Source organism: Pseudogymnoascus destructans (genome assembly GCF_001641265.1).
Source record: "Pseudogymnoascus destructans isolate 20631-21 unplaced genomic scaffold scaffold_5, whole genome shotgun sequence".
Taxonomy (NCBI): Eukaryota; Fungi; Ascomycota; class Leotiomycetes; order Thelebolales; family Thelebolaceae; genus Pseudogymnoascus; species Pseudogymnoascus destructans.
This window is the reverse complement of record NW_020167524.1, coordinates 283,292-308,058: the sequence shown is the minus strand read 5'-3', so window position 1 is coordinate 308,058 and position 24,767 is coordinate 283,292. Positions and strand designations below refer to the sequence as shown.

Genomic DNA, 24,767 nt, shown 5'->3' with positions numbered 1-24,767 from the left:
GTTGGATGGTCTGGCTACCTGAAGCTCTTGTTGACACTCCAGGTCTTGTTTGAGCAGTAACACCACCACCAGCTTGCGTGGCACTCCGTACGAACTCAGGAATAGGTCGAACGGGCTGTAGGAGTGTAGGAGGGTCCTCGATTGATGGATCGATATACCCCCATACTCCTGCCTTCATTGAAGCAGTTTTGATAGTCTCTATCCACTCGTCCCAGTCTCTAGGGCTTGTGAGGACCACCCCCGCCTTCTGTAGGGTCGCCATAATGATGGTTTTTTCGACTCCAGGACACAGGACTTGATTTTGGTCCGTTCGGGTTTCTATAGGCTTCAAAATGCGTCTTGGAGTTGCTCCGGGCTCATAACTGTTGAGTAACCTGTGTATTGTTCTGTCTATCTATTGCTGCCTGAAATTGTGGGGAAGTGGTGCTGAGATCATGTGACATATTACAACAGATAATCCGTACAGAGATCACGTGAGATCATGTGACTATTACAACAGGATTCATATTTATACAGAAAAAATGGCAAAAAAAAAAGGGAATCAAAAACATACAACAGCGGGAGAGAATCAGTGTTCGGCGGATATGTATCCGGGTAGTATACCGTGATTCCCACGGGTAGAGTATATACCCGGCCAATTTCTTATGGGTAGAGTAGGTATATATCCAGATATATGAGGCTAAATGGAGTATATAAAAATGAAGCTTTTGGTAATAGTAATAACCTAACCTAACCTAACCCAACCCCTATTCGTGTGCCCCTATTTGTATGCCTCATCGTCAGCATCATCACCATCACTGTCAGCCTCTTATATCCAACCCTAATTCCGTAAGCAAAGTAAATATCTAATCGTTAGCAGTGATAACCTATTCCCCTTTTTTGTAATAATATCACTACCATTACTAAATACCTGTTCTGATGCTGCGGATGTTGCTGGAATTGCTAAATGGTCATGAGCAATACAGGCAATAACTAGATATTAGTATTGCTTTACGCACTAATATTTGAGGATATTAGTATGCTCACTAGGCCGTGGTTTAAGCATCTACTGTCATACTGACATTCGTTGCACTCAGTTTGCTATCAACTATTCGATGTGGATGAGTTTGGAGTTGATTCCAGAACTTTGGAGCAGCTGGTAGGTCCGTACGGTGTATGCTCTGTCGATTGAACTCCGTTCCTACTAGGAAAGCTTGGTGTAAGCTTAGCTTTGCTTCTGGTATCGCTATTGTAGCTAGGTAGACGTCGTGTCTTCGTACGGTGTCCTCAGGGTGTTCCAGTGTCATTTCAGGCATTTGAAGTTGTTCCTGTAGCTCTGTAGCTCCGTGGTCCTTCTGAGTAGGCGGCTCTTCTTGAGGAGAGGAGGTGTTTGTTGCCTCTGATTCGTACGGAATTGTTGTCCCGTTCTGAGGCTGTTGTTCCCCCTCAAACTCCTCATCTTCTTGATCTTGAATATCTGGTATTTCAATGACCTGAACTGTCTTTTCGAGCTCTGTTTGGACAAGCTGAGCCTCATACGACATGTTATAGAGTGGTGCATGCCCTAGTTTCGAGTTCCCTTCTAACACAATGTGATGGTCTGCATATCTGTTTGGAAGGATCAGTTTTGGGTTGATTTCTTTTATTTCCTCCTTTGCTTGTTCAGCGAGTATATCTTTAAATGATACTGCAAAAACCTTAGCTCCTTTCTGCTTCCGAAGCATATTGAATGGTGCAGCTCCAATCATTGTAACAGTGCATTTGTTCTTGTTCTTATAATGAGGTTGGAGGGCTGGCTTCAGAGCTTCTTTATCTTGTATTTCCTTCTCAGCTTGGGGACTTGTAGTTTTCACTTTTAAAGTGTCTGTTGGTGTAGTGTGCTGGCAGTGACCCTTTGTAAAGATGACTTGGTCGTTTACCATATTGAGTGTGACTCCATGCTGCTTCATCCAAGCTTTCCCAAGAATGATAGAATGTTTCCCAAGAGTAGTAATGAATAGAGGGCATAGACTTTCAACGTGACCTCCAATTTGTAGTCGAGGGTATATAGCATGCGTAACTGTAGGTGCTGCAACTCTCTTTGGTTTTATAAGTTGGATAGGAGAGATATTCTCAATTTCACAAATTCGTTTTGCGTCAACAGCATTCACAAAGCTTCCACCTGTTGCACCGCTATCCATTAAGGCTTGCATGACAATTTGATTCCTTCCTATTCTGCAGGTAGCTAAGAATGGAGTGTCATAGTCGAAATGGGATAATGATGAGGCAGAGGAGGCAATTCTTGCTGTAGAACCTCTAGCGACGTCTTTTCTAGAGGCTATTCTTTTCCCGACTCATACTGGGTAGGATCCTCAGTATCAGAGATCTCATTGAGTCTGCCTTTCTGTTTCTGAGGGCAGTCATGAGCACGATGGCCGCTTTCGTGGCAATGGAAGCATTTGCCAAGCTTCATGAGCGATTCTTTCTCAGGATCTTGGTGGGGAGAGCGGTAGAGCTTCTTCTGTGGTGCCACTATTTCAACAGAAGGGTCATAAGCCTTTGTCTCATCAAAGGTAACGTCTCTTGTAACTATAACCCTTTTAAGTTGCGGAACCCAAATGCGGAATATGTTTGTAGAGTTATAGCCAACTAGGTAGCCTATTTGGGCGTTCCTCTGTATCCTCTCAAGCTTTGGCTTGTTTAGAATAAGGGCATAGGCTCTACAGCCATAAGAGCGAATATGAGAGAGTAATGGCTTAAGTAACTCTGGCTTTTGGCTCTCTGTAGGTAAGGACTGGAGTAGAAGTCCGTACGGGGTCTCATCGTTTATGACTGATGATGGTGCGGTTTATGAGGTACCCTGCTGTTTTGAAAATCTCAGGCCACATTTACTCAAGAGCAAACTTAGAAATCTCCTCCTCAAACCTACAAGTCACTATACATATCTTGGCTTATCACACCAACAACAAGAGCAATACTACTCAACAATTGCTACAACCCTCTATGATTCATTACACGTCATTGCTCCTTAGTTACTGGGCCGATATGACCACATAGCATATCTCTACAACCCTCTATGATTCATTACATGACATCACTCCTTAGTTACTGGGCTAATACTACACATGACATATCTCTATCAACTAGAGGCCTAGGAACATGAACGATAGCTCCAAAAGCTTCTACAACCCTCTATGATTCATTACACGTCATCGCTCCTTAGTTACCCACAAGATTGGTTAAGTTATGACATAATTTGTCTATAGGGGTACTCTGACCTTGGACCTCCTTTCACTTCCTATAGGCTAGGAACCTAGGAGATGGTTCTATGGGATTCTCTTACGTCGACTAAATAGGATTGCCCTTTCCTTAAGAAAGGGCAAGCAGACAATACAGTAAATCGACTATCACATACTTTCACGTCTTTTCCAAGCTTCCAAGCATTGATCTTGTTACTCCTTGTTTCTGAAAAGTCAGTGAGGTGCTAACCTCTGACTTACCCCTGAGTTCTCAGACTCAACATTTGTTATAACTTGTCTAAACCACTCCACTATATCATACACCTGATTGCTGCGTTGTGGAATAGTCTAAGCTACAACCCTTTGGCTCTTTTTCCTAAGACAGTGTGTTGTCTTAGTAAAATCATCCCTTCCTTGGGTGGCTAGATTCTCACATCTGGTGCACCCACCATTACAATCTGCTGCACCCACCATTACATCTACCACCTCCATTCTAGCTCCTGAAATGCTAACCTCTAACGCAAATAGGTCTTCGTTAGAATTAGGTTCTTGCTCTATTGTATTAGTAGCACCTATTGCTTCTGCAAGAGCTGTTTCACGGTCGATACGCTCTGTATCAAGGTGATACTCTCACTTTTGGTACATTCTACAAACGTCTTCGAATTGCACCCTTGCTCATGATCTTCATGTATCATCTATAGTATTTAGATATATCTTTTTAAATTCTGTATGATCCATTTGTAGGTCACAAATTGTAGCAACAGCTAAGTGCTTACACTGCTCATTTGTTGTAAGAGTATAATACTCATTAAGCTTTTAAAGCGCAGCTCTACATGCCAGTCCAATTGCAGAGCTTTTACCAAGATCTTCTTATATCAATATAACTTTATTTATCATCTTTAAGTAAAGAGGGATAGTAAAGTTAAGGGTTGGATATGAATCACTTTGTAGCTGTCTCGATGGCTTTAAGAATACCAAGAATAATCGTTTAAGAGTTTTAATAATAGCCTAATCATTACTTGTTAACACAATATCCTTCATACTAGTATCAAGCTTTTGTGTAGTACACACTGTAGTAATCAGTATTCGAAGCTTTATAGCAGTTTCAAGCATATAGTACGTTGAATTCCAGCGTATAGGCATATCAAGTGCTAATTAGCGTGGCTTTTGGCCTGCGGCTTTATCTGCTTCTGTAAAGCATCTTCTATGCTCGTCAGTTCTGAAACACACAAATGTGTCTTCATAGCTTTTCAAGGGTAGCTAATACTTCTGTAGAAGAGCTATCTATACGCTATGGAATCTAGGCAAGACCTTGCTCACACTAGTATGCTTCTGTTTCTGTATCTAGGCTAGCTTTCAAGCTCTTAAGAGCAGCTTGAACTGTAAGATTAATGATATATGCAATACACTAGACGTCCCCTTATTTAACAGAAAATGTCCAAGGCTGTTGAATAGACATCTAGTGTTTACTAGCTAATTTCTCAAATTCTGAAAGCATTACAGTATTCACCAAGGCATTATCTCGTGTATAAGTAAGATAGCACCTGTGATTTCAAAGCTATCTGTTACTGCTGCTAATTCTTAAGCGAGATATTCGCTGCTATGAATTGGTTCTTGAAGGTGGATTACATAAAGTAATACAACTTCAGCCAGCAGCATAATTTACAGCAGCAGCAGCAGCAGCAGCAGCAGCAAAACGGCATGAGCACCCCATCCTAGTGCTGCCACTTCGCATTAATCTAATGACCTGTAACAGTAGCGTACTCTGTATAGTTTCATGCAGTCCATGCATCTGTTATGATAGATATCCAGCTGCCAAGGTTAATATGAGACTGGAGTTCTATTTGTAATAAGCCTTAGTAATGTGAGAATTGCCGCTATAGCTCTTGGTATAGCGTTCATAACAAGATTGACAAAGTAGTTAGGCTTAAGAATTGTACTAATTGATAAAACGAATAGCTCTTAATAAGTCATAAGGAGAGGTTATTTGATATAACAAATGAGAATAATAACTCTTGGTATTTCACTCTACTATTTAATGCTTGAATAGGCTGGATTTGCTAGTTTCATGGCTTAAAGAACAATGATGCACTACTCGATGGGCTTGACGATGTATTCTTATGAATTTTCATTGTATATGCTACCGTTAGATGCTTCTAGGTATAGTGCTTCTAAAGATTACTAGTCGAAGTTTGACTTAATAGTTGCAGAGTAGGTGAATATCCACAGTTTGGTTGCAAGCAGGTCATCTTAACCATAGGTGGATTACTATCAAGTATCAATCGTGAATATAATAGCTTTGTGAATATTATCGACGTTGTCAGTTGCCAGCATCTGTCCTAGAGGCTAGAGCCAGAGTAGTGTAGGATCAATATCCTGAATAGGGGTAGGCAGTGTTGGCAAACTTGGCTCATTATGAGTATCATTGCTATTATAGCCCTTGAGCTCTGTTGGTATATCTGATAATGACGAGTCACTCATTCTAAGGATAGTTATTACTATATACAGCATCAAGACAGGTCTCACGATGTTTGCAAAAAGAGGTCTTGGCTACCCTTAGCTACTCTTAGCATATATCTGGATATATACTCTAGAGTATCTAGATATGCTAGATACTCTTCAAATATCAAAGGGTAGGTATATACTCAAGATATACCTAGATACTACAGGTATATTAGTATCTGTGCTAAACACTAGAGAGAATAAGGGGGCAGAAATCTTCTATGGTCATGTGGGATTTGAGCGCTATCCTGTTGTCATGGATGGGGGTGAGAGTGGGGAGATCAGACATAAGGTGATTTGCATGGTTTAGAAATCAAGGCAAAGGGTGCATTCATGCCTCTTCAACTACATTAGGAAGGGAACTAGACAGGGAGTTAGAGTGGTGCTAGGCACAAGTGGAGTTTGGCTTTCAGTCTACAGTACAGTATCATCTTGTTAAGTCGATACACAATTAGTCGATTTTCTAGATAACTTAATAACTTTCTTCAGATCTTCCATTCATCATACAAATCATGATACACACGATATTAAGCCCCTTTTCCCAATTATAAACTAATTATTAGACTAGTCTTAGAATACCTTCAAAATGCCTTCGAAAAAGCTCTATTCTATGACTCTCGAACAGCGAAAAGCCCTCTGAACCTAGCATCAATCTCACCCACACAAAAGGCCACTATACAGTGGTTCATTAAGCAATACAATCATCAACTTAGCCAATCTATAGTCTTATAATCCCTTAGCTCTCAATTTTCAGACCTTAACGATACTCCTAATACTCTAGAAACAAACAGCTCTAAAGCTTAGCATCACGACGCTGTCACTAGCCTAAATTAGAAGCTGCTCTTTACGACTAGCAGAGGCTTATTAAAGAGCGTAGCAGCATTACAACTACAGAAATCTTACAATCAAAGGCAAAGATTATCTAGAATCAGCTACTATAATACCGTGGACTACCTATGCTAGAATGTAGCTGCGGATGGATCATAAAGTTTTGACAACAGCATAATATATTATATCAAACTCTACACAGCAAAGCTAGATCTATTAGTGTCACTGTAGAAGAACAAATGAAGGCTATACAAACTATTATTACAGGGGAGTTATTAGAGGACAATATTTACAACATGCATGAGACTAGGCTTTACTAGAGGATGAGCCCTTTAAAGGGCTTTATAACACGATCAATTCTAGGACAGAAGAAGGACAAAGCACTTATATTAGTAGCCATTTGTGTTAATACTGCTAGAACAGATTGACTTCCTCTTTGATTTATTAGAAAGACTAAAAAGCCTCGAGCTTTACAACATGCAAATGTAGGGGTAATAGGTGGGGTTTAGAGGTGGAATAAGAAGACTTAGATGAATCAATTTGTTATAGCAGATTGGCTAAATGCTTTCTATACTCATATTGGTACATCATGTTCTATACTGCTTACAATGGATAACTTCTCAGACTATATCGCTGTAGTGGAATTGACACCTCCTCTAAACATATGAATTTCTAGCTTCCTCTAAATGTGAATAGTTGATATCAACCTCTTAATCAAGGTATTATAGCCTCTTTAAAAAGCTATTATCATCAGTAATGGCTCGAGTTCATGCTCGAATCTTTTAGCAACAACCTAGATCTAATCAAAACAATGACAATACACTTTGCAATTCGCTAGCTTATTTGATCATGACATCATGACATTACAAATACGACTATCTACAATTGCTTTCGAAAAAGCACAATTCTTTTATGCCTAATACAGCTTCCTATACACCTACTTCCTGTTCTAAACAACTTATATACTCAAGTACAACAAGCTGGTCATATATCAGATGCTATGGACCTTTCGAACTTTTTGAATCTAGTGAGGGAATACAAGAGGTGGAGGGAGGCTTAGATGAGGACACAATTCTACAGGAGGCGATGGCTCTATATATATAGGTTTCCGATGCTCAAGATGATGATGATGAGGAGCCCTAGCGTCCTGTGCTTACTACACAGAATGCTATACAAGCCCTCTAAGTTCTGATTAAGATCACAGATCTAGCATCATTTCTGCGCTCTTTAGAGCGCGTGGAGAGGCAATTAGTGGCTAAACAGGCCAATGACTTGGTTCAAGGCACGTTGGATGGATGGATGGTTTAGCTGAGGGGCTACTTCGGGTCTACTTCGGATCACTTTTTAACTCGATATTACTATAACTCGATAAATTTATGCATGACCAATTACATCGACTTAACGAGATAATACTGTAGCCATTCCACCGAAACACGGGGTGTTACGACGGAACGAGAACGCTGGCCAACTACAGGAGGAGAAGAGGGGAGGTTGCATGAGACCGGGGCAGCGGCGAATAGTTGGGGTCAAGTTAGGCGGCTTGGCAAGGCGACACAGGTTGTTGTGCCAGATCTGGCATGTGCACGAGGAGGATGGCTCATGTTGTAGGACCATTGAGATTTGGAACACGGTCCGTAGCCTTCGTGTCTCGTGAGGAAATCTGGAGAGAACTTTGGCTGTCTCGTCACCATCAGTCTCGCAATTCCTGAAACCGGTGGAATATGTGACGGGGATTAGTTTTCGGCAATGGCCAAGCGGAATCCAGGGATTATGTCCCGGCCGTTAGATGTCGGGAATTTAACTGGGCAAGCACCTATACTATGTGAAAGGCAAGTCCGTAGTTTCAGTAGTATGCAATTCAATACCTTACGATTCAACAGCAGTGCCTCGACAAGTACGGAAGGGGCCATAGAAGTATGCAGAGTTGGCCCTTGGCCGGAGTTGTACGGTGATTTCTATGGAATAAATTGGTTCAGTACTCGTATAAGTTATATCTTGCGCCATCATGCAGCAATCTAGTCCACCAACCGATCGATTAGATCAGACCCATTCTTCGATAGGGTTGCTCTAGCCAAAGAACGCAAGGAAGAAGGTGCACATCATTTATGTAGGTGAGGTATTCCAGACGCTCAGACAACGTTCATCAGAGCAGCGCAAAGATACGTCTCTGGTAATAGACCGTTCACACTTCTACATGGCTTCGTTTCCTAGCGGCTTTTGCCCAGACAACGGACCTAATTTCTATTAGCAGTCCCTACTGTGAAGGAAACGCAGAGGCGCATAAGGATCATATACGCACACGTTATAATAGGCGTGCGTACGACGATTACAAAGCCCAGTCTTCATCCAGCCTAGGGACGCCTGGACCTCGGCATACTCCCACTAATAGCAAACACAATCAGCTAGAAGCACAGGAACAAGAACATTTCTGCGACGTACCCCCCATAACTCTCGTCAGGAGAGCCATTGCCCAAACTTCTTTTCCACCACTTTATCGAAACCGGCGCCTACAATATATTCCCTCGCCAAGTCAGCTATGCGGAAAGTCTTTCCAAACTTTTCGCCAGCTTCAACGAAGGTTCTTGACCACACCGAGAAGACGTGGTCGTTAGTGACAGTACCATCGTCAGATTTGAAATCGATAGACATCTCTAACTGCTCAATCCACCCGCCTGGTTTTAAATGCCCATGTTATATTAGAATACGTATGAGAAGGGATAAGACTCAGCATACTTAAAGACTTCTGTGTAGAACGCAGGCCAGTCTGCAGTTCGCGGCGACGAACAAAGGCTGGATATAGAATGCAAGGAAGTTAGCTTTTGCGGTGCCAAAATAAAACGAGCCCTTGTGCAGGAGAAGCAACATCTTACAACTGGGATGTCGGATTCAGGCTCAACTGGCGGCGCAACAGGCAGCTCAACAGGCTCAGCAGGTGGGGCAGACATGTTGTTCAATGAAACAGAGAGGCCACTGAGCCTTCGGTCTTTGCCATGGAAGAACAATAAGAATGATACAGTTTTCTTTTGAGTACGCGCGCGTTTGCATGGGTTTTCCCCACGTTGAAACAGTCACCTACATAGTGTCCAGCCCCAGTGTCGGTTGTTGAGTCAAGGCCTCACGGCATACGGAAGTGAATCCGAGTGGTCGGATACCACAATATATAGAGCCATTGCGGCAAGAACCGCTCGCAGACGGAAATAGTATTTGATAATCGAGTATATGTAGCCCATTGTGCACAGTGGCACAAAGTTCCTTACCTCTGCGCTCCATCACCATAATTGGTTGTGACCTAATCGGCCATCAGTCAATCATGTGGCATAATATCTCTCTAAAGTGGCATATTCCCTCGAGCATTGGATGTGACAGATAAATTTTTTTTTTTTACATCGGACAAACAATGACGGCAAGTAGTCTCTTCTCTAGCATCTCGGCTTGGACCAGCTGCCTCTCCACAGCAGCAATCTGCTGGTTCTTGGGCGTCTTCGTGTACCGACGCTGGTTTCACCCACTTGCCAACATTCCAGGCCCGACACTCGCGGCGGTGACGTATCTCTACGCATTCTTCTTTAGCAATGTTGGCGGCAGCAGATATTATGCACAGATTGAAATGCTACATCGGGAGTATGGTACGGTGTTCCAGTTTTATGATCAGCCTGTGACATTTTTTACCGATTTCTCATGTTTTGAACAGGACCCGTTATCCGAATAACCCCCGACGAGATCCATCTTGCAGACCCGGATAACTATGAGACAATCTATCATGTAGGATCCAAGTACTCAAAGAGCTCTGCTTTCTACCGCGCCTTTGGATCGAACTCGGCCGCTTTTACCACTGCCAGCAACGAATTGCATCGTATCCGTCGAGCAGCTTTGAACCCTCTATTCTCACGCAAGATGGTACTCCAACTCGAAGAAGTCGTCCAATCAAAGGCCCAGAAACTCTGTCGCCGACTGGCGGAAGCTCTGGTGGCCGGCCAACCGCTCGACCTTCATCACGGCTTTCGTGCGGTATCTGTAGACGTAATAACCGACTACGCGTTCGATGATTGTCATAACCTCCTTGACCGTGCAGACTTTGGTGTGGATTTCTTCGCCATGGTGAGGGGCCTTGGCCCTGCGTTCTGGTTCTTTCAACAGTGGCCATTTATTCAGCCACTTGCACTAAAGACTCCAATGTGGTTGGCGAAGATTCTGAGCAAGCCACTCCGGAGCTTCATGCAGATGCAAGAGGTACCGTATATCTAAAGTTTCGCATGAATAGTCGCTCACTGTCCCGTTGTAGGATTGTCGGAAGCAGATAATTAGCGTCAAGGCACATATGGATGCTGGGCAGGACAAATCGAAGTCTAGGACCACAATGTTTTATCATCTCCTCAATCCGGATGCTGCTGAAGGGCACGTTACGCCATCAGTGGATGAGCTAAAGGATGAGGCGTATATTATCATCGCTGCGGCTGCTGATACTACCGGAAATGCTATGACAATTGCATCATATAATATTATCTCAAACGAAGCCATCTATCGCAAGCTTGCCTCTGAATTAAGAGAAGCCTTTCCAGATCCCCATGCTAGTCTGGATTTTGTCCTGCTGGAAAGGCTTCCTTGCCTAGTACGTTCACTACGGGCGAGTATGTCGAGCCTTTACTAATATTTACAGACCGCCGTGATCAAGGAAGCCCTCAGGTTTGCCCATTCTACCGCATCTCCGTTTCACTTTCTGATTAGAATGAACACTAATGTTGTCTAGATTATCCTTTGGTGTTATCGGACGGCTTCCAAGATTAACACCTGAGCCCGGTGCAGTCTTTAATGAGTATGCAGTCCCTGCCGGTGTACGTCTTAGTCGCCAATTTCTATCCCAGGCGAATCCCTTTTTCGAGCTACAGCACCCGCGGTTTGCTGACAATATATATAGACCATTGTTGGAATGAGCTCGTGGACAATGCACCGGAACGAAAATATATTTCCTTCGCCTGACAAATTCGATCCTGAGCGATGGGTCGATCCCGAAGCCGCTAGGTTCCTTGACAAGTATCTTGTTCCATTTGGGAAAGGCTCGAGACAGTGTGTGGGGATGCCGTATGTGTCCCCGTCTCCTCCCTACAGATTAGAACCCTATTGACTTGCTGATCTGATATAGCCTTGCGTATTGTGAACTCTACGTCACCTTGGGAACCGTATTCCGGCGCTTCGAAAGACTCAGCGTCTACGAGACCGGCCCGGAAGATCTGGTGTATGATGATTATTTTTCGTCGTACCATCCAAATGATGCGAGAAGGTTCCATGTTGTTGAAGTATCGAAGGCATGAATGGCTGGTTGATTTCAGTCGTCAGCAACAGATCGAGACTTTCGCCTGCTTTCGCCGTCAACTCATACTTCCTCTTGAATCTCTTCTAGCGTAGTTTCTACACACAAATTCGTGTGGTAATCTCCGATCACCGTAATCCATCTCTTCGGGCAACGGAGCGCTTCACAGTAGAGTACAGTAAAATATAATATAATCAAATTGAATTACTACCTAATCTACGGGCCTACAAACGCTATTTGTAGCCCTGGGAAAACCCCCAAAACCCTGACGAGCTGAGCTTTCCGGGCTCAGCTGAGCCCGAATCACTGGCTCCCAATAGCCTGGTGCCACTGCCTGACTCGTGAGCCAGAAATCCGAACTCCAACTTCCCGTAGCATGGAAGAAACGAGGGCTGTACATTTTTTGAAATGAGAGACAAATGGGGCGATCACTTTGTTGTCACCACTCAATGGGATATCTAGATGTCAGTTCGGCAGTATCGACTGGTGCCAACCTTATCGAACGGTGCCGCCATTCCTTAACTATCTCCAGCCTCTGCTGGCTGCATCGATAGCAAGTTTGTCTCAATGTCGTCGAGTAAATTGATATAAACAAAGCTGCACCCCACCATACTGCACATCTCTAAACGCCCTTGTGCTTGCAAAACCATCTTCCCCTCATCAACTTCCAAACCCAGACTCATTCATCCCATGTCCATCAAAGAATGCACAGGTGATCATCTCCATCCCATCGCGACCCCGCAAAACAGATGCGAGACCCTCATCCAACCTTCTTGGCACTGTGGCAGCCTTTATGCTATCCACTTATTGCTTCTCTTTACGCCCTGCTTGCTCCGAACCTTCTGGGTTGCGTTTCCCTCGATATTTCGCATCAACATCATGTGGCAACATATTTATAGGGGTTGGAAATGAACTCGTCTGACCACTATTTAGTAAATATCTTCAAAATCAGGAGTGAACCTACGATTTCTTTCTTGGATGGTGGAAAACATGGGTTACCACGAGATACGTAAGTGTAATAGCGCTCGGAGGCTCGGTGTCACAATTAGATCAGGCGCTTAACTCCGCAACGAGCCGAAACTGGGGGTCATGACACCCTGTCCATGCTTCGGTGTATTTGTATAGCTCATGGCCTGAATCAGACCTTCTCATCTTACCAGGACTCAGAATCCCCGTACGCCTCTGTTTCTCACAACCAACATGCTCTGACATAGGATTCAACACTATGTTCACTTTCAACAATCTCCCATTCGAGATTCGTGCTCAAATACGGAAGCTTACAGTTGAGCCCCGAACTGTCGAGGTTACCATCCTCTGGGAGGAAAGGCCCTACCGTCTAGCCTCGACAACGCCTATGCCAGCAGCACTAAAAGTCTGTCAGGAAGCCCGTAACATGGAGCTATACAAGCAAGTATTCTCCGAGCTTGGTGATGGGCTGCGCTATGTCTGGCTCAATTTGGATATTGATATGGTTTCTATCAGCAACAGGGTTTCGTTCCCCTTCAAGCCAGTTGCGCACATGATCAAGCGGCTTAAGTTTCAGCGCGGAAACCAGGAGGAATGCTTCTACCATTTTGAATCGAAAGAAATTCGGACATTTGTCAACGCAGAGGAGATTCATGTAATCTGTGAGGATGGATATGAGAATTGGGGTGGGGCTACGTATGAACACTCCTGGCCTTGCGCATTGGAAAACATCACCTTCTTCGACGTGGTAGATGGCCTGGTGATGAGGGGCATTGAATTGGAAGAAAAGTATGAAGCATGGTATGAGGGAGAGAGAGCATGGACGAGTTGTGGAACACGACGAAAAAGAAGCATCACGTGCCAGGCACCACCCACAGCCCCGGGTCACATGACATCACCACCCTCGATTCCAATCACAGAACAAAATCCCTAAGCTCCTGCGACAGCAGCCAATCAGCACCCTTCACTTTGAACCCCCCACTTAATCCACCCCCATCCATGGCGTCGGCGTCATCCCACGTGATCGCATCAATCACAGCCCCGCTTAATTTCTGCTTGGTAAGGCACCCAACCAGCAAATCAAGGCGGATTGCGTGATCGCGCTGGATGGGGGATGGTGTGGATTGCGTGCTTTTCCGAATTTATTTTCACAGCGGGCGCGGGTTTTATGGAGAGTTACTTTGGGGGGCGGCGATTGGAATTATGTACTTTTATCTGAGAGGGTGTATTTTATATGGGATGGGAATGAATACAAATTGAAAGAAGGTGGTGATGAGGGAGAGGGCGTTCTTTATGTAGTGATGGTGGTGGATGTGAGAATGTGAGAATCGTTACAATAAGAGTGAAAGAACGCAATCAGTCTACGCTCAGTCTACTGCGCACTTACCTTTCAATCTAACTAAGGGTACTTCTACCAGTACTTCCCTTCAGGCTCAGTTTCTCATATCTCCTCCGAGTACCTTTCACGCCCCTTCCTCGCCCCTCGCCCCTCTTCCCCACAATACACCATAGCACGTCTTACTTCCCACGATCTCTCTCCCCCCCCTCGGACACCCTCGGAATGGCCCTCGAAGACGCCATCTTGCGTGCCACTTCGCCGTCTTTCCCAGGTCTAGGCCGAGTAACAGTGAGATCATTGTACTTCCTGAGCTATAGAGCAGAGTAGAGTGTACTTCCCCCGGATAGGTAATCTGCTGTGAGAAAAGCCGTTGCCTTCAGCCGTTTATGCGAGTGTGGGTGTGCGTGGTCGAGGTGGTGTGGACTTCATATGTGTGCGCTCCATAGTAGCCACCGCGGTCATTGACATCTGACATATTCCGTCCCAGCTGGCTCCCTTGAAACCGCCCCGCTCTTCCTCTTTCTCTTTCTCTTTCTCTCTCCTCTATTTCCCTCTCCTCCTTCTCTCCTTCTCTCCTTCTCTCCTTCTCTCCTTCTCTCCTTCTCTCCTTCTCTTCTTCTTCATCTTCCATAAACCCGGTTCTGATTATTCTCCCTCCTTCGACTTTGTCATCATCCAACTCTCTGTTGCTGGCATTGTCTACATTATTCATCAGACTCTTGACTGCAGTCTTTTGTTCATGACCGACTTATAAGAAGCACACATACTCACACGACTACTCACCCCTCACATCACCCATTCAACCCCTCGATCTACCACGCACACACTCGAAAAAAACATCATCTCGACTCAACCAAAACCAAACCAGAGATCGAACATCACATACCTGAAAACACACCCACACATACACACAACCCACCGACCAATCTCACGATGGGCTCCTCCAAAGACACCACGAGCGACGCCGAGTCCGGCTACGCCTCCGGCTCCTCCTCCCGCGCAACCCTCCCACAAATCACCTTCACCAAGCCGCAACTAAAGCACATCAACTCCCAACTCTCCCGCATGGAACCCCTCGCCATCCTCCGCTGGGCCAAGACCACCCTCCCCTCCCTCTTCCAAACCACCGCCTTCGGCCTCACCGGCCTCGTCACCATCGACCTCCTCTCCAAGCTACAAGCCGAGGACCCCTCCTCCCCCCCCGTCCCCCTCATCTTCCTCGACACCTTCCACCACTTCCCCGAGACCCTCGACCTGCTCCAGCGCATCCAAGCCCGCTACCCCGACGCGGCCCTCCACACCTTCTCCCCCGCTGGCCTCGCCAACGCAGAGGAGTTTGAGACCCGCTATGGTCCCAAGCTGTGGGAGACGGAACCAGATCTGTACGACTGGGTCGCCAAGGTCGAGCTCGCCGAGCGCGCATACTCCGATCTCAGCGTCGCGGCAGTCCTCACCGGCCGCCGTCGTTCGCAGGGCGACAAGCGCTCCGATCTCGGTATTCTTGAAGTCGACGACGCCGGGCTGGTCAAGTTGAACCCCCTCTTCAACTGGTCATTCGCGCAGGTGAAAGCGTATATCGATGAGAACAACGTGCCGTACAACGTGTTGTTGGACCAGGGATACAAGAGCGTGGGAGACTGGCACAGCACGCAGCCTGTTGCGCAGGGAGAGGATGAGCGCGCTGGAAGGTGGAAGGGACAAGAGAAGACGGAGTGCGGGATTCATAATAAGAGAAGCAAGTACGCGGTGTACCTCGAGGAGATGGAGAGGAAGGCCAAGGCAGAGGCCGAGGCTGCTGCGGCGGTCGCCCCTACGCCTGTGGCGCCTGTGGAGATCGCGATCTGAGCGAGGATCTGAGCGGAGTGGATTTTTTGCTTCATGACGGCGTTTTGGGAGCATAAAGTCACGGCGTTGGCGGATATCTTGGGGTTGGGCATAATATTGGCCGTATTCCGTGGAGAAGCGGGATAGATTTTGGGCGAAAGAGGCATGAATATAGATGAATTCTGATGGCACTAGGGGAGGAGAGAGGTTATACATAGAAAAAGGAAGAAGAGTGCTACTTCAAAATTGTCTTTTTGATGTGTATAAGTGCCTTTTGATGATGAAGTAGGAGAGAAGTGAGGTTTGTGAATTGATCTTGGGAAGGTGAAGGTTGTGATGGATACAGGGCGCCCATCACGTGCGGAAGGGTTAGGGGACCTTATCTACAGCGGGGTCTAGCGGCTCGGCACGCTTCTTATCGGTCCAAGCTCCGCCGCCTTCAACCACAACCGCCCAACGACGTCTGTCAGATATAGAGACAGAAAATATATATCTTCATCCCTGGCCATCCCATCATGCCAGCCCATGAGCACTGCAGAGACAGCCAACTCGATGGAAAGAAACCAAACCCCGAACGAAACCCAACACCCGAATCGTGACGAGTCGACGTGCGATGACAGAGCTGATACCAAACACCATACTACAAAATAACCAAGGAGAACTCCCAATAAACCCCAGTGTAACACCCCACAATTCCCGTAATACACTGCCAGAAAGATTTGCCCCGTGGTCAGCTCCTGCCTCGTTGCCGATCCAACCCTCCCCAATGATCTGTCTCACATCTAAGACAATGAGCCAACGGCTATGGGTTTCTTCGCCGCAAAAAAAGGGGGTAAATGGTATTTGGACTCAACACTACCAAGGCCGAGGCAGATCTATCTAATATCTCTAGCTACCTTCGAGTGCTCATCAATAAAGCTATATAATGGCGCCGGGACGACTTACCCTTCGAGGGTCCTGAGTGAAACAGATGTCTAGCACCAGAGTTATATATCGACCCCCCTTCCTCTCCCTTTCCCAGCAACGCAGATAAAACGCCCTCGCATCACTTTCTCCCGCAGTAAATTTACCACGCTAATATCCATCACATCACAGCTCCAAGCCGCCAGCATTTACACCATGAAGCCCTCCTTCGCCATGTTCCTCCTCTTCGGGCTCTCTGTCGCGAGTCCACTCACGGTCCTCCTCGTGGGTGTCTGTGTCGCCCAGGGTTGGCCCTGTAATGTGGCTTCGGATTGCTGTGGTGATCTTATTGTTCATCGTGACTCTTCTGCGCCCTGTGGTTTGAAGAATGAGGTGGATGCTTGCTAATGCGGGTGTGGGTGTAGTGTGAAGTCTGAATTCGTCCCTCTAGAGGTCTCGGGGAGTGTCATAACTCCGGTTTGAACGATGACAGGCACGCGGCGCCTCGGCCGTGTTAACACCGGAGTTTGCTACACAACAAGTTGGGAACGCCGAGATGTAGATGTCTGTCTGAGCGCGCCAACCTTTATTTGTTTGCGAGATGCGACGAGGTGGAATGGGTAAAATAGTCTCAGATCAAAACGCAACGGCCCGTTCTAGCGCGCTGTTCTAGATGAACTTATCTCAAACGCCATGCGTTGTATGGAGTTTTCTGTTGTAACAGGGTTTAAGCTCGGCCGACGAAAAGGGGGATGGGGATCGATGGAAGCTTACTACAAATGTTTACGAGAAAGTACGGGTAGTGACAAATAAACTTGATATTTATTTAGCGCTGATGCAGAAGGGGAAGCCGAGGCGTTCAGTGATACTGTAACACGGCGCCCTACAGGTTGCATGGTGGTATAAATTGAGCTCTCGTGAATGATCTATTTGTGGGGTGGCGGGGTTTGGATCTCGATACTAACTGTTATATCCATTTCTACCTGTAGCATTACTGCCACTTCCCAGTAGAGCCGTGACGCACAGGGCTGAAATAGTGTTCAGTTTTCAAAGGTTACTCGGCTGATTGTCACGAGAGGTGGGGTATGGCACATGTAACTATCTTCAACTCAAGATGGCGGCGGTACCAGGCAAGCCACGTTTGCTAATGGCATTAGATGTACAGTGTTTCACAACTAAAGCATGGAATCCGACAAATTTCCCAAAAGATAGAATTAAAAATATCTCTCTAGCAGACTAGATTACCGTTTCCAACTAACTTTGCCAACTGTCTCCCCCTGTGCTTACATGAAGCTCTTCCTCGTCCTCCCCACCCATAGCCGTTCCAGTAGCCGCAAGTCCCCATATAGAACCAACAGGACCTCTACGGTCTCGTGGACAAGTGGGCAAGTTCTGTGGCAATGGATACAGGAACTGCTTCTCTTGTTTGTTCTGCCAAATGTACGTTTTTTGCCCCTTGCATTAGTAAAGCATTTTAAGTTTTTCTGGCGTTTGCCCAACTTTAGGTTCTTGATGATCATACATGTTTTTATATTTAGTATATAATAGTAAAGCAAATGGGGAAACTGCTGTATATAATGTAGGAGTTGAGAGATATGGCAAGGTGTCATCGGGAGGGGGGTGGTGTCCTCAGGTCGTCGTATGAAGTTCTCTTAACTGAGTTTAAGCTCGTCCAACAAAAAAGGTGTTGAGGGGTTAGACTAACTTCATCATATCCTTGAATGAATGAAAGGTTTGGATTTTAAATAGGGCAAAAGATATATTTACCCTGTTTGCCCCCTGTAAAGATCTATATGCCCTGTTTCTGAAAAAAATCTATCTACCCTACACGCGACCCTAAAACTCTCTAAACCTTCCTATCGCTACCATGCTATCGCCTCATTTCTACCACCTTACCGTCACGACCTTGCTATTAACCCCCTTCCCATTTCCTCTAATATAGCCTCCTATTTCCTCTATCATAAACCCCCTCCCTTACTACCCCTTACTAATAGAGGTAAGGGCAAAAGATCTATTTACCCTGTTTGCCCCCTTGAAAGATTCATCTACCACGTGCTAACTATTAATAGATATTCTCTACTAATTTGGCTTACCGCCTCTACCCTTACCATTACAGACCTCCTATGTGTCCCCTTCATAACACGGGTTCTATAACGTAACGGAGGTGAAAAAGGAGCGTGTCTAAGGGCGCTCATTAATAGTAGTAAGCTATAACATATGGGCAAAAGTTTTATATACCCGGTAAGTTCATAAATAAGTTTTATATACCATGGTGATTCTTACTAAGCAGGAAACCTGTAACGTGTAAGCCCAGGGTCTCACGGGAGTCCAGGGAACCAGGTCAGAAGGCAGGAAGTGAGATCGTATTGCAAGACAGTAGGTCTATGTATGTACAGCGACTATCAGCTGGAGGCCTCTGTAAGGCGGCCCTCACGTGAGGGCACATGAGGTGCCACGCTCTTACAGTGGACCTGGCAGGCTCAGTAAATTAGGGCCTACGGGTTCCTGTATATAAGGGGCTGGAGGCTCGGAGTGAGGCCTCCAGTCAATAGTCGCTGTATCAGCGTAGACCTATTGTGCTTCACACCAATATAACCCTTACTTCCTGCCTCCTGACCTGGTTCCCTGAACTCCCGTGACACCCTGGGCCCTACGCCTTTACAGCCTCCTTCTGAGGCTTCCAGCTCCTTATATCCTACGTTCCTACATGCCCTAGTTTACCGAGCCCTAGTGGCTCCACTGCCAGGCAGCCCCTGAGTTCAGGGTGGCCTCACATGATGGGCCGCCTTACAATTGCCTCCCCTTCTGCAGGATTGTCCTCTTCCGAGGCGGCAACGAGTATGGCCTTCTGCAGAACATTTCTTCAGCATGAAGGGAAGCTTCTTGGCTGGTGGCTGGCAGGGTCCCATGGTAAAGGACTGCGCGAGCGAGGGAAGTAGGAACGTTGAAGAAGGTGTAGATCCTGGATAGAAGCTCAACCAACTGAAGATCGAAGAGCGAGAGCGAGAGCGAGAAGCAAAGGTCAAACGATCGGGGAGGTGTAGGAAAAAGGTGGACAAGAAGAAGGAAGGTGGGCGCGACCGCCTACGGAGTGGTCACCAACCAACAACAAGGGGGGTCACGGGACCACCCTGCCTAGCAACCACCCCAAGGATTAGGGCGAACAGCCCAAACAAATGCAGATGCTTGGTTCCTCTGACTGCGAGGCGCCCATGATGCCCACTCCCTTTGGTTCTGTCACGCTGAACCAACGTCCTCGATCTGTCGCATCGAGCCAACGCCCTCGCGCTATCTGCCCCTACCACTCTTCTTCTGTGGAGGAGGAGGTGGAGGGGCCTGAGCTACCTGGGTCTTCTTCCTGGACATCTTACTGACCCTTCCCGCAGTTCGAGTGAGGCCCACGCCTCTTGCGCCTTCGCCAGCAGGCCCTATCCTTATGCCTGCACCAGTGGATTGTGATTGCGCCCTTCTTGAGCGGATGTTTGTGGGACTAGAGAAATGGGTGTACAACGCCCGTCCTCCTGTGGTGGTCGGGTCCCCTTCGCTAGTGGGTGGTGGGTCGGTTTCTGTGTTGCCGTCGTCGTCGCCCTCTTCTGAGGGTAGTGGTTCCTCGTTGGACTCTGACACTTTCTTCTTTCCGTAGTATATAGGTTACATACTACTACGTTGTTCTGACTCTGTTCCTCTCTGCTTGCTCCTTGTGATATGCCTCAATTAACGGTAGCCCTACGTCAAACTTTGGAACCCACTGATCATCAGTGGCAGTGTATCCTGCCCACCTAATCAGGTATTCTTCTCGAGTTCCTCTGCCCTTTCACACAGTCCTGTGGTCTAGGACTGTTTCGACCCTGTATTCTTCTTCCCCATCCACGATCTCTGGGTCGGGTGGAGTATCGGCCTTCTCTACGCGTTCCCAGTACCTCTCGAGTAGGGAGACGTGGAACATATCATGAATCGCCTTATATCGTGGTGGAAGCTTCAGCTGGTATGCTTGTTTACCTATCTGCTGGATGATCTCGTATGGCCCAAGCCACCAGTGCCCCAGCTTCCTGCTTGGCTGGGTGATCCTGATATTCTTGGCCGATAGCCACACCTTCTCTCCTACCATATACTGCATTGGTTGTGTAGCTTGTTATAGCCTCATATTTGGGCTTCCTTCGTCTGTTTCCATGCCTCTTCGAGCTCCTGTCACAATTCTAGGATCAGGTTGACGCGATCTTTCGCAACTGGCACTTCCCTTCTGGTGGGGTCGTCCTCGATCCCTTGTCTTAGGTCTATATTGATGCCGTATCGGGCATGGTTTGGCGACATCTGGGTGGAATTGTGGAAGGCATTATTGTAGGTCAATCCGCGAAGTGGAGGAGTTCCACCCAGTTGTCTTGGTGCTGATTACAGTGGATCTGCAAGTAGGCTTCGATATTCTGATTCTGCCTCTCGGTCTGGCCGTCAGATTGAGGTTGGAAAGCAGTGGACAGGTTACGCCGTACTTTGAGGTAGAAACAGAAAGCCGACCAGAAGTGGCATGTGAATACACTTCCCCTATCCGTTATGATCTCAGCTGGGATTCTGAAGTCCTTGCCCCAGAACGCTAGGAAGAGCCGCAGCAGTTCTGAGGCTGTAATGGTTTTGGACACCTTAGTATAACGATCTACTATCATGAGGATGGAGTCTGAAGCCTTGCCTTGGTCTGCCCCTACGCTTGGGGGCAGATCCGTGATAAAGTCCATACTTATGGATTCAAATGGTTTCGAGGGCATTCTCAAGGCCTGCATTTCGCCATACGGCCTGTGTCACACGGGCTTGATGCGCTGGCATCTACCGCAGCCCCGTACGTACTCCCTGGTTTCCTTGCTAAGGTCAGGCCAGTAGTATTTGCGTTGGATCAACTCTTGGGTTTTCATATATCCAAAATGCCTGGCCAGTGGGTCGTTATGGCAAATCTTGAAGATTTCCATCCTCACTGCCTGGTTGGGAGGTATGTATACCACTCCCTGGAAGCGTAGGATGCCTGCATCGTCTACTCTCCATCCTGGAGGGTCCTCTGCTCGCGCTGTCCCTGCATCCTTGGCCCTTTTAACAGCAAGCTCGTTAGCCGCCTGAAGGGTTTTGATCAAGTCTGGCTGATAGAATTGTAATGCGTAAGCCCAGGGTCTCACGGGAGTCCAGGGAACCAGGTCAGAAGGCAGGAAGTGAGATCATATTGGAAGACAGTAGGTCTACGTATGTACAGCGACTATCGGCTGGAGGCCTCCTTCTGAGGCTTCCAGCTCCTTATATCCTACGTTCCTACATACCCTAGTTTACCGAGCCCTAGTGGCTCCACTGCCAGGCAGTGTCATACTGACATTCGTTGCACTCAGTTTGCTATCAAACTCAAGAGCAAACTTGGAAATCTCCTCCTCAAACCTACAAGTCACTATACATATTTCGGCTTATCACACCAACAACAAGAGCAATACTACTCAACGATTGCTACAACCATCTATGATTCATTACACGTCATCGCTCCTTAGTTACTGGGCTGATATTACCACATAGCATATCTCTACAACCCTCTATGATTCATTACATGACATCACTCATACTACCACATGACATATCTCTACCAACTAGAGGCCTAGGAGCATGAACAATAGCTCTAAAAGCTCCTACGAACCTCTATGATTCATTACATGTCATCGCTCTTTAGTTACCCACAAGATTGGTTATGTTATGACATAATTTGTCTATGACATAATTTGTCTATGACATAATTTGTCTATAGGGGTACTCTGACCTTGGACCTCCTTTTACTTCCTATAGGCTACGAACCTAAGAGATGGTTCTATGGGATTCTCTACAGTTACCAAGCCTGGTAAGTCATGGAAAGTCTTGGAAAATGAGAGAACTACATTCCTTTAGCATAAATAGGATTGCCCTTTCCTTAAGAAAGGGCAAGCAGACAATACAGTAAATCGACTATCACATACTTCCACGTCTTTTCCAAGCTTCCAAGCATTCATCTTGTTACTCCTTGTTTCTGAAAAGTCAGTGAGGTGTTAACCTCTGACTTACCCCTGAGTTCCCAGACTCAACATTTGTTGCAACTTGTCTGAACCACTTCACTACATCACACACCTGATTGCTGCGTTGTGGAATAGTCTAAGCTACGACCCTTTGGCTCTGTTTTCTAAGACAGTGTGTTGTCTTAGTAAATTCATCCCTTCCTTGGGTGGCTAGATTCTCACATCTGGTGCACCCACCATTACAGGCAGCCCCTGAGTTCAGGGCGGCCTCACATGATGGGCCGCCTTATAAAACCACTCAACGCGCTGGGCGCGTTGCCTCCCTCCCTCGCGTTGCCTCCCTCGCCGTTGCTACCCCTCGCCGTCGCCCCAGCTGACTCGCTAGCCGCTGCCCTCACTGAAGCACTCGTCGCGAGGCATCGGAAGTCCTGAGCTCGTCTCAGGCCCACGAGGATGGCTTCTCTTGGCGAGCTGACCATTTCTATGAACAGTCAGCTCTACCTCGACCTAGACGCCTGGTCGAGAGCCCTTGACGACTGGGCCGAATGAGGCCGTCGAAAGGAGCGACAGCGAGGGGGTGATGGCGAGGGGGGCTATGGGGGAATTGGGGCATTTTTACTGGTCGCAGGGGGTTTCATATTATGTAGGGTATATAAAACTTATCACGTCAAATGCAGGGTATATAAAACTTTTGCCCATAACATATAGACTTACTATTACCTCTATTAGTAAGGGGTAGTAAGGGAGGGGGTTTATGATAGGAGGAAATAGGAGGCTATATTAGAGGAAATGGGAAGGGGGTTAAGAGCAATGTGGTGATGGTAAGGTGGTAGAAATGAGGCGATAGCAAGGTACTGACGGTAAGGTGGCAGAAATGAGTCACGACGCAAGGAGTCGGGACCAGCGCCGACTCCTTGGGAGAGCTTGGCACTTGTCTACCACAGCAGCCTATAAGTTGACCTTATTTTAAGAAAAACCGGCAACATCCCTTTGGCAAACGGAATTACTATCTCTTAAGCCTACTTAGTTCTTACTGCGATTTCATTGAACATGAGGCTGTTTATAACCTTTACAACCCTACTCCTCGGGTCAGTAGCTGCGAGCCCCCTCATAGATTTATCGGAGCCTTCGCAACCTTGCCTATCTTTAGGCAATCGCTGCGGTAGTGACATCGGCCACTGCTGCACTGGGCAATATTGCTTATATGTAGGGTTTCCGTCCCGTGGACTAGTAGAGGGTCTAATTATCAGCGGCATGCTAATGAATGTTCTCACCCAACTTTAGGAGTTTGACAAGCACGTTTGTGTGTTTGACCGGACTAAAGAAAACAGCTAAATAGAGAAGCTGCTATTTGAGGACAGGGCTACAAAATGGCAGTGTTAAATGGGATAGAAAGCTAAGTGTAGGTCCCTAAGTCGTTGTATGGAGTTCTCTCACAGAGTTTAAGCTCGGCCGACGAAAAGGAAGCAAGGGAGTTACTTTACCATGTACTTGAGTCAAATGGAGCATTAAGATTTTACTTAAGTCATTTATCAGCGCGAAATCCTTTGGAGTGCTCGGTGTTAACAGGTGTTCTCTTCGAAACCGCAGTCTATAAAGTGATCGGACGCTCCGCTGCCCCCTCCTACAACGTAAAAATTCACAAGAAACACCCTTTTAACAGACGAAAAACGGAATTACCTGTTAATCAAGCTCACGGTCCCGCTCCTCGGGTTAGCAAATGCGAGTCCATTTGTAATTACAGCAATATGAGTCTCGAGCCAGCTATCGCCGCGGCGGCGATGGACTCCTACTGTTGCGCTGGGTTTATCTGGTTATCTGTACGTCTTTGGGCCCTGAAATAGTCGAATGTCTGGTTATCGGCCGTATGCAATTTAATTTTCTTGTCTGACTTA

The 24,767-nt window shown here is 46.6% G+C and overlaps 6 protein-coding genes across 6 annotated transcripts; 3 read left to right on the top strand and 3 right to left on the bottom strand.

Moving 5' to 3' along the window:
• Positions 1-1,037: 1,037 nt before the first annotated feature.
• Positions 1,038-1,901, bottom strand: VC83_02381 (uncharacterized protein; the record flags this gene model as incomplete). Its single annotated transcript, XM_024466047.1, has 1 exon — positions 1,038-1,901. One exon carries the CDS (start codon positions 1,899-1,901, stop codon positions 1,038-1,040), a length of 864 nt encoding a protein of 287 aa, XP_024326144.1.
• A 7,080-nt stretch (positions 1,902-8,981) lies between these two features.
• On the bottom strand, positions 8,982-9,472 carry VC83_02380 (uncharacterized protein; the record flags this gene model as incomplete). Its single annotated transcript, XM_024466046.1, has 3 exons — positions 8,982-9,199; positions 9,261-9,317; positions 9,391-9,472. 3 exons carry the CDS (start codon positions 9,470-9,472, stop codon positions 8,982-8,984), a joined length of 357 nt encoding a protein of 118 aa, XP_024326143.1.
• Positions 9,473-9,846: 374 nt separating this feature from the next.
• VC83_02379 (uncharacterized protein) lies at positions 9,847-12,015 on the top strand. The gene is made up of 7 exons (XM_024466045.1): positions 9,847-10,153; positions 10,219-10,757; positions 10,810-11,136; positions 11,185-11,210; positions 11,275-11,359; positions 11,443-11,606; positions 11,668-12,015. The coding sequence occupies exons 1-7, from the start codon at positions 9,925-9,927 to the stop codon at positions 11,834-11,836; spliced, it is 1,539 nt and encodes a 512-aa protein (XP_024326423.1). The 5' UTR covers positions 9,847-9,924; the 3' UTR covers positions 11,837-12,015.
• Positions 12,016-13,060: 1,045 nt separating this feature from the next.
• VC83_02378 (uncharacterized protein) lies at positions 13,061-13,578 on the top strand (the record flags this gene model as incomplete). The annotated part of the gene is made up of 2 exons (XM_024466044.1): positions 13,061-13,497; positions 13,554-13,578. 2 exons carry the CDS (start codon positions 13,061-13,063, stop codon positions 13,576-13,578), a joined length of 462 nt encoding a protein of 153 aa, XP_024326424.1.
• Positions 13,579-13,944: 366 nt separating this feature from the next.
• VC83_02377 (uncharacterized protein) lies at positions 13,945-14,852 on the bottom strand (the record flags this gene model as incomplete). The annotated part of the gene is made up of 1 exon (XM_024466043.1): positions 13,945-14,852. The coding sequence occupies one exon, from the start codon at positions 14,850-14,852 to the stop codon at positions 14,517-14,519; it is 336 nt and encodes a 111-aa protein (XP_024326421.1). The 3' UTR covers positions 13,945-14,516.
• A 221-nt stretch (positions 14,853-15,073) lies between these two features.
• Positions 15,074-18,102, top strand: VC83_02376 (uncharacterized protein; the record flags this gene model as incomplete). The annotated part of the gene is made up of 2 exons (XM_024466042.1): positions 15,074-16,803; positions 16,857-18,102. The coding sequence occupies one exon, from the start codon at positions 15,074-15,076 to the stop codon at positions 15,983-15,985; it is 912 nt and encodes a 303-aa protein (XP_024326422.1). The 3' UTR covers positions 15,986-16,803; positions 16,857-18,102.
• Positions 18,103-24,767: the final 6,665 nt, after the last annotated feature.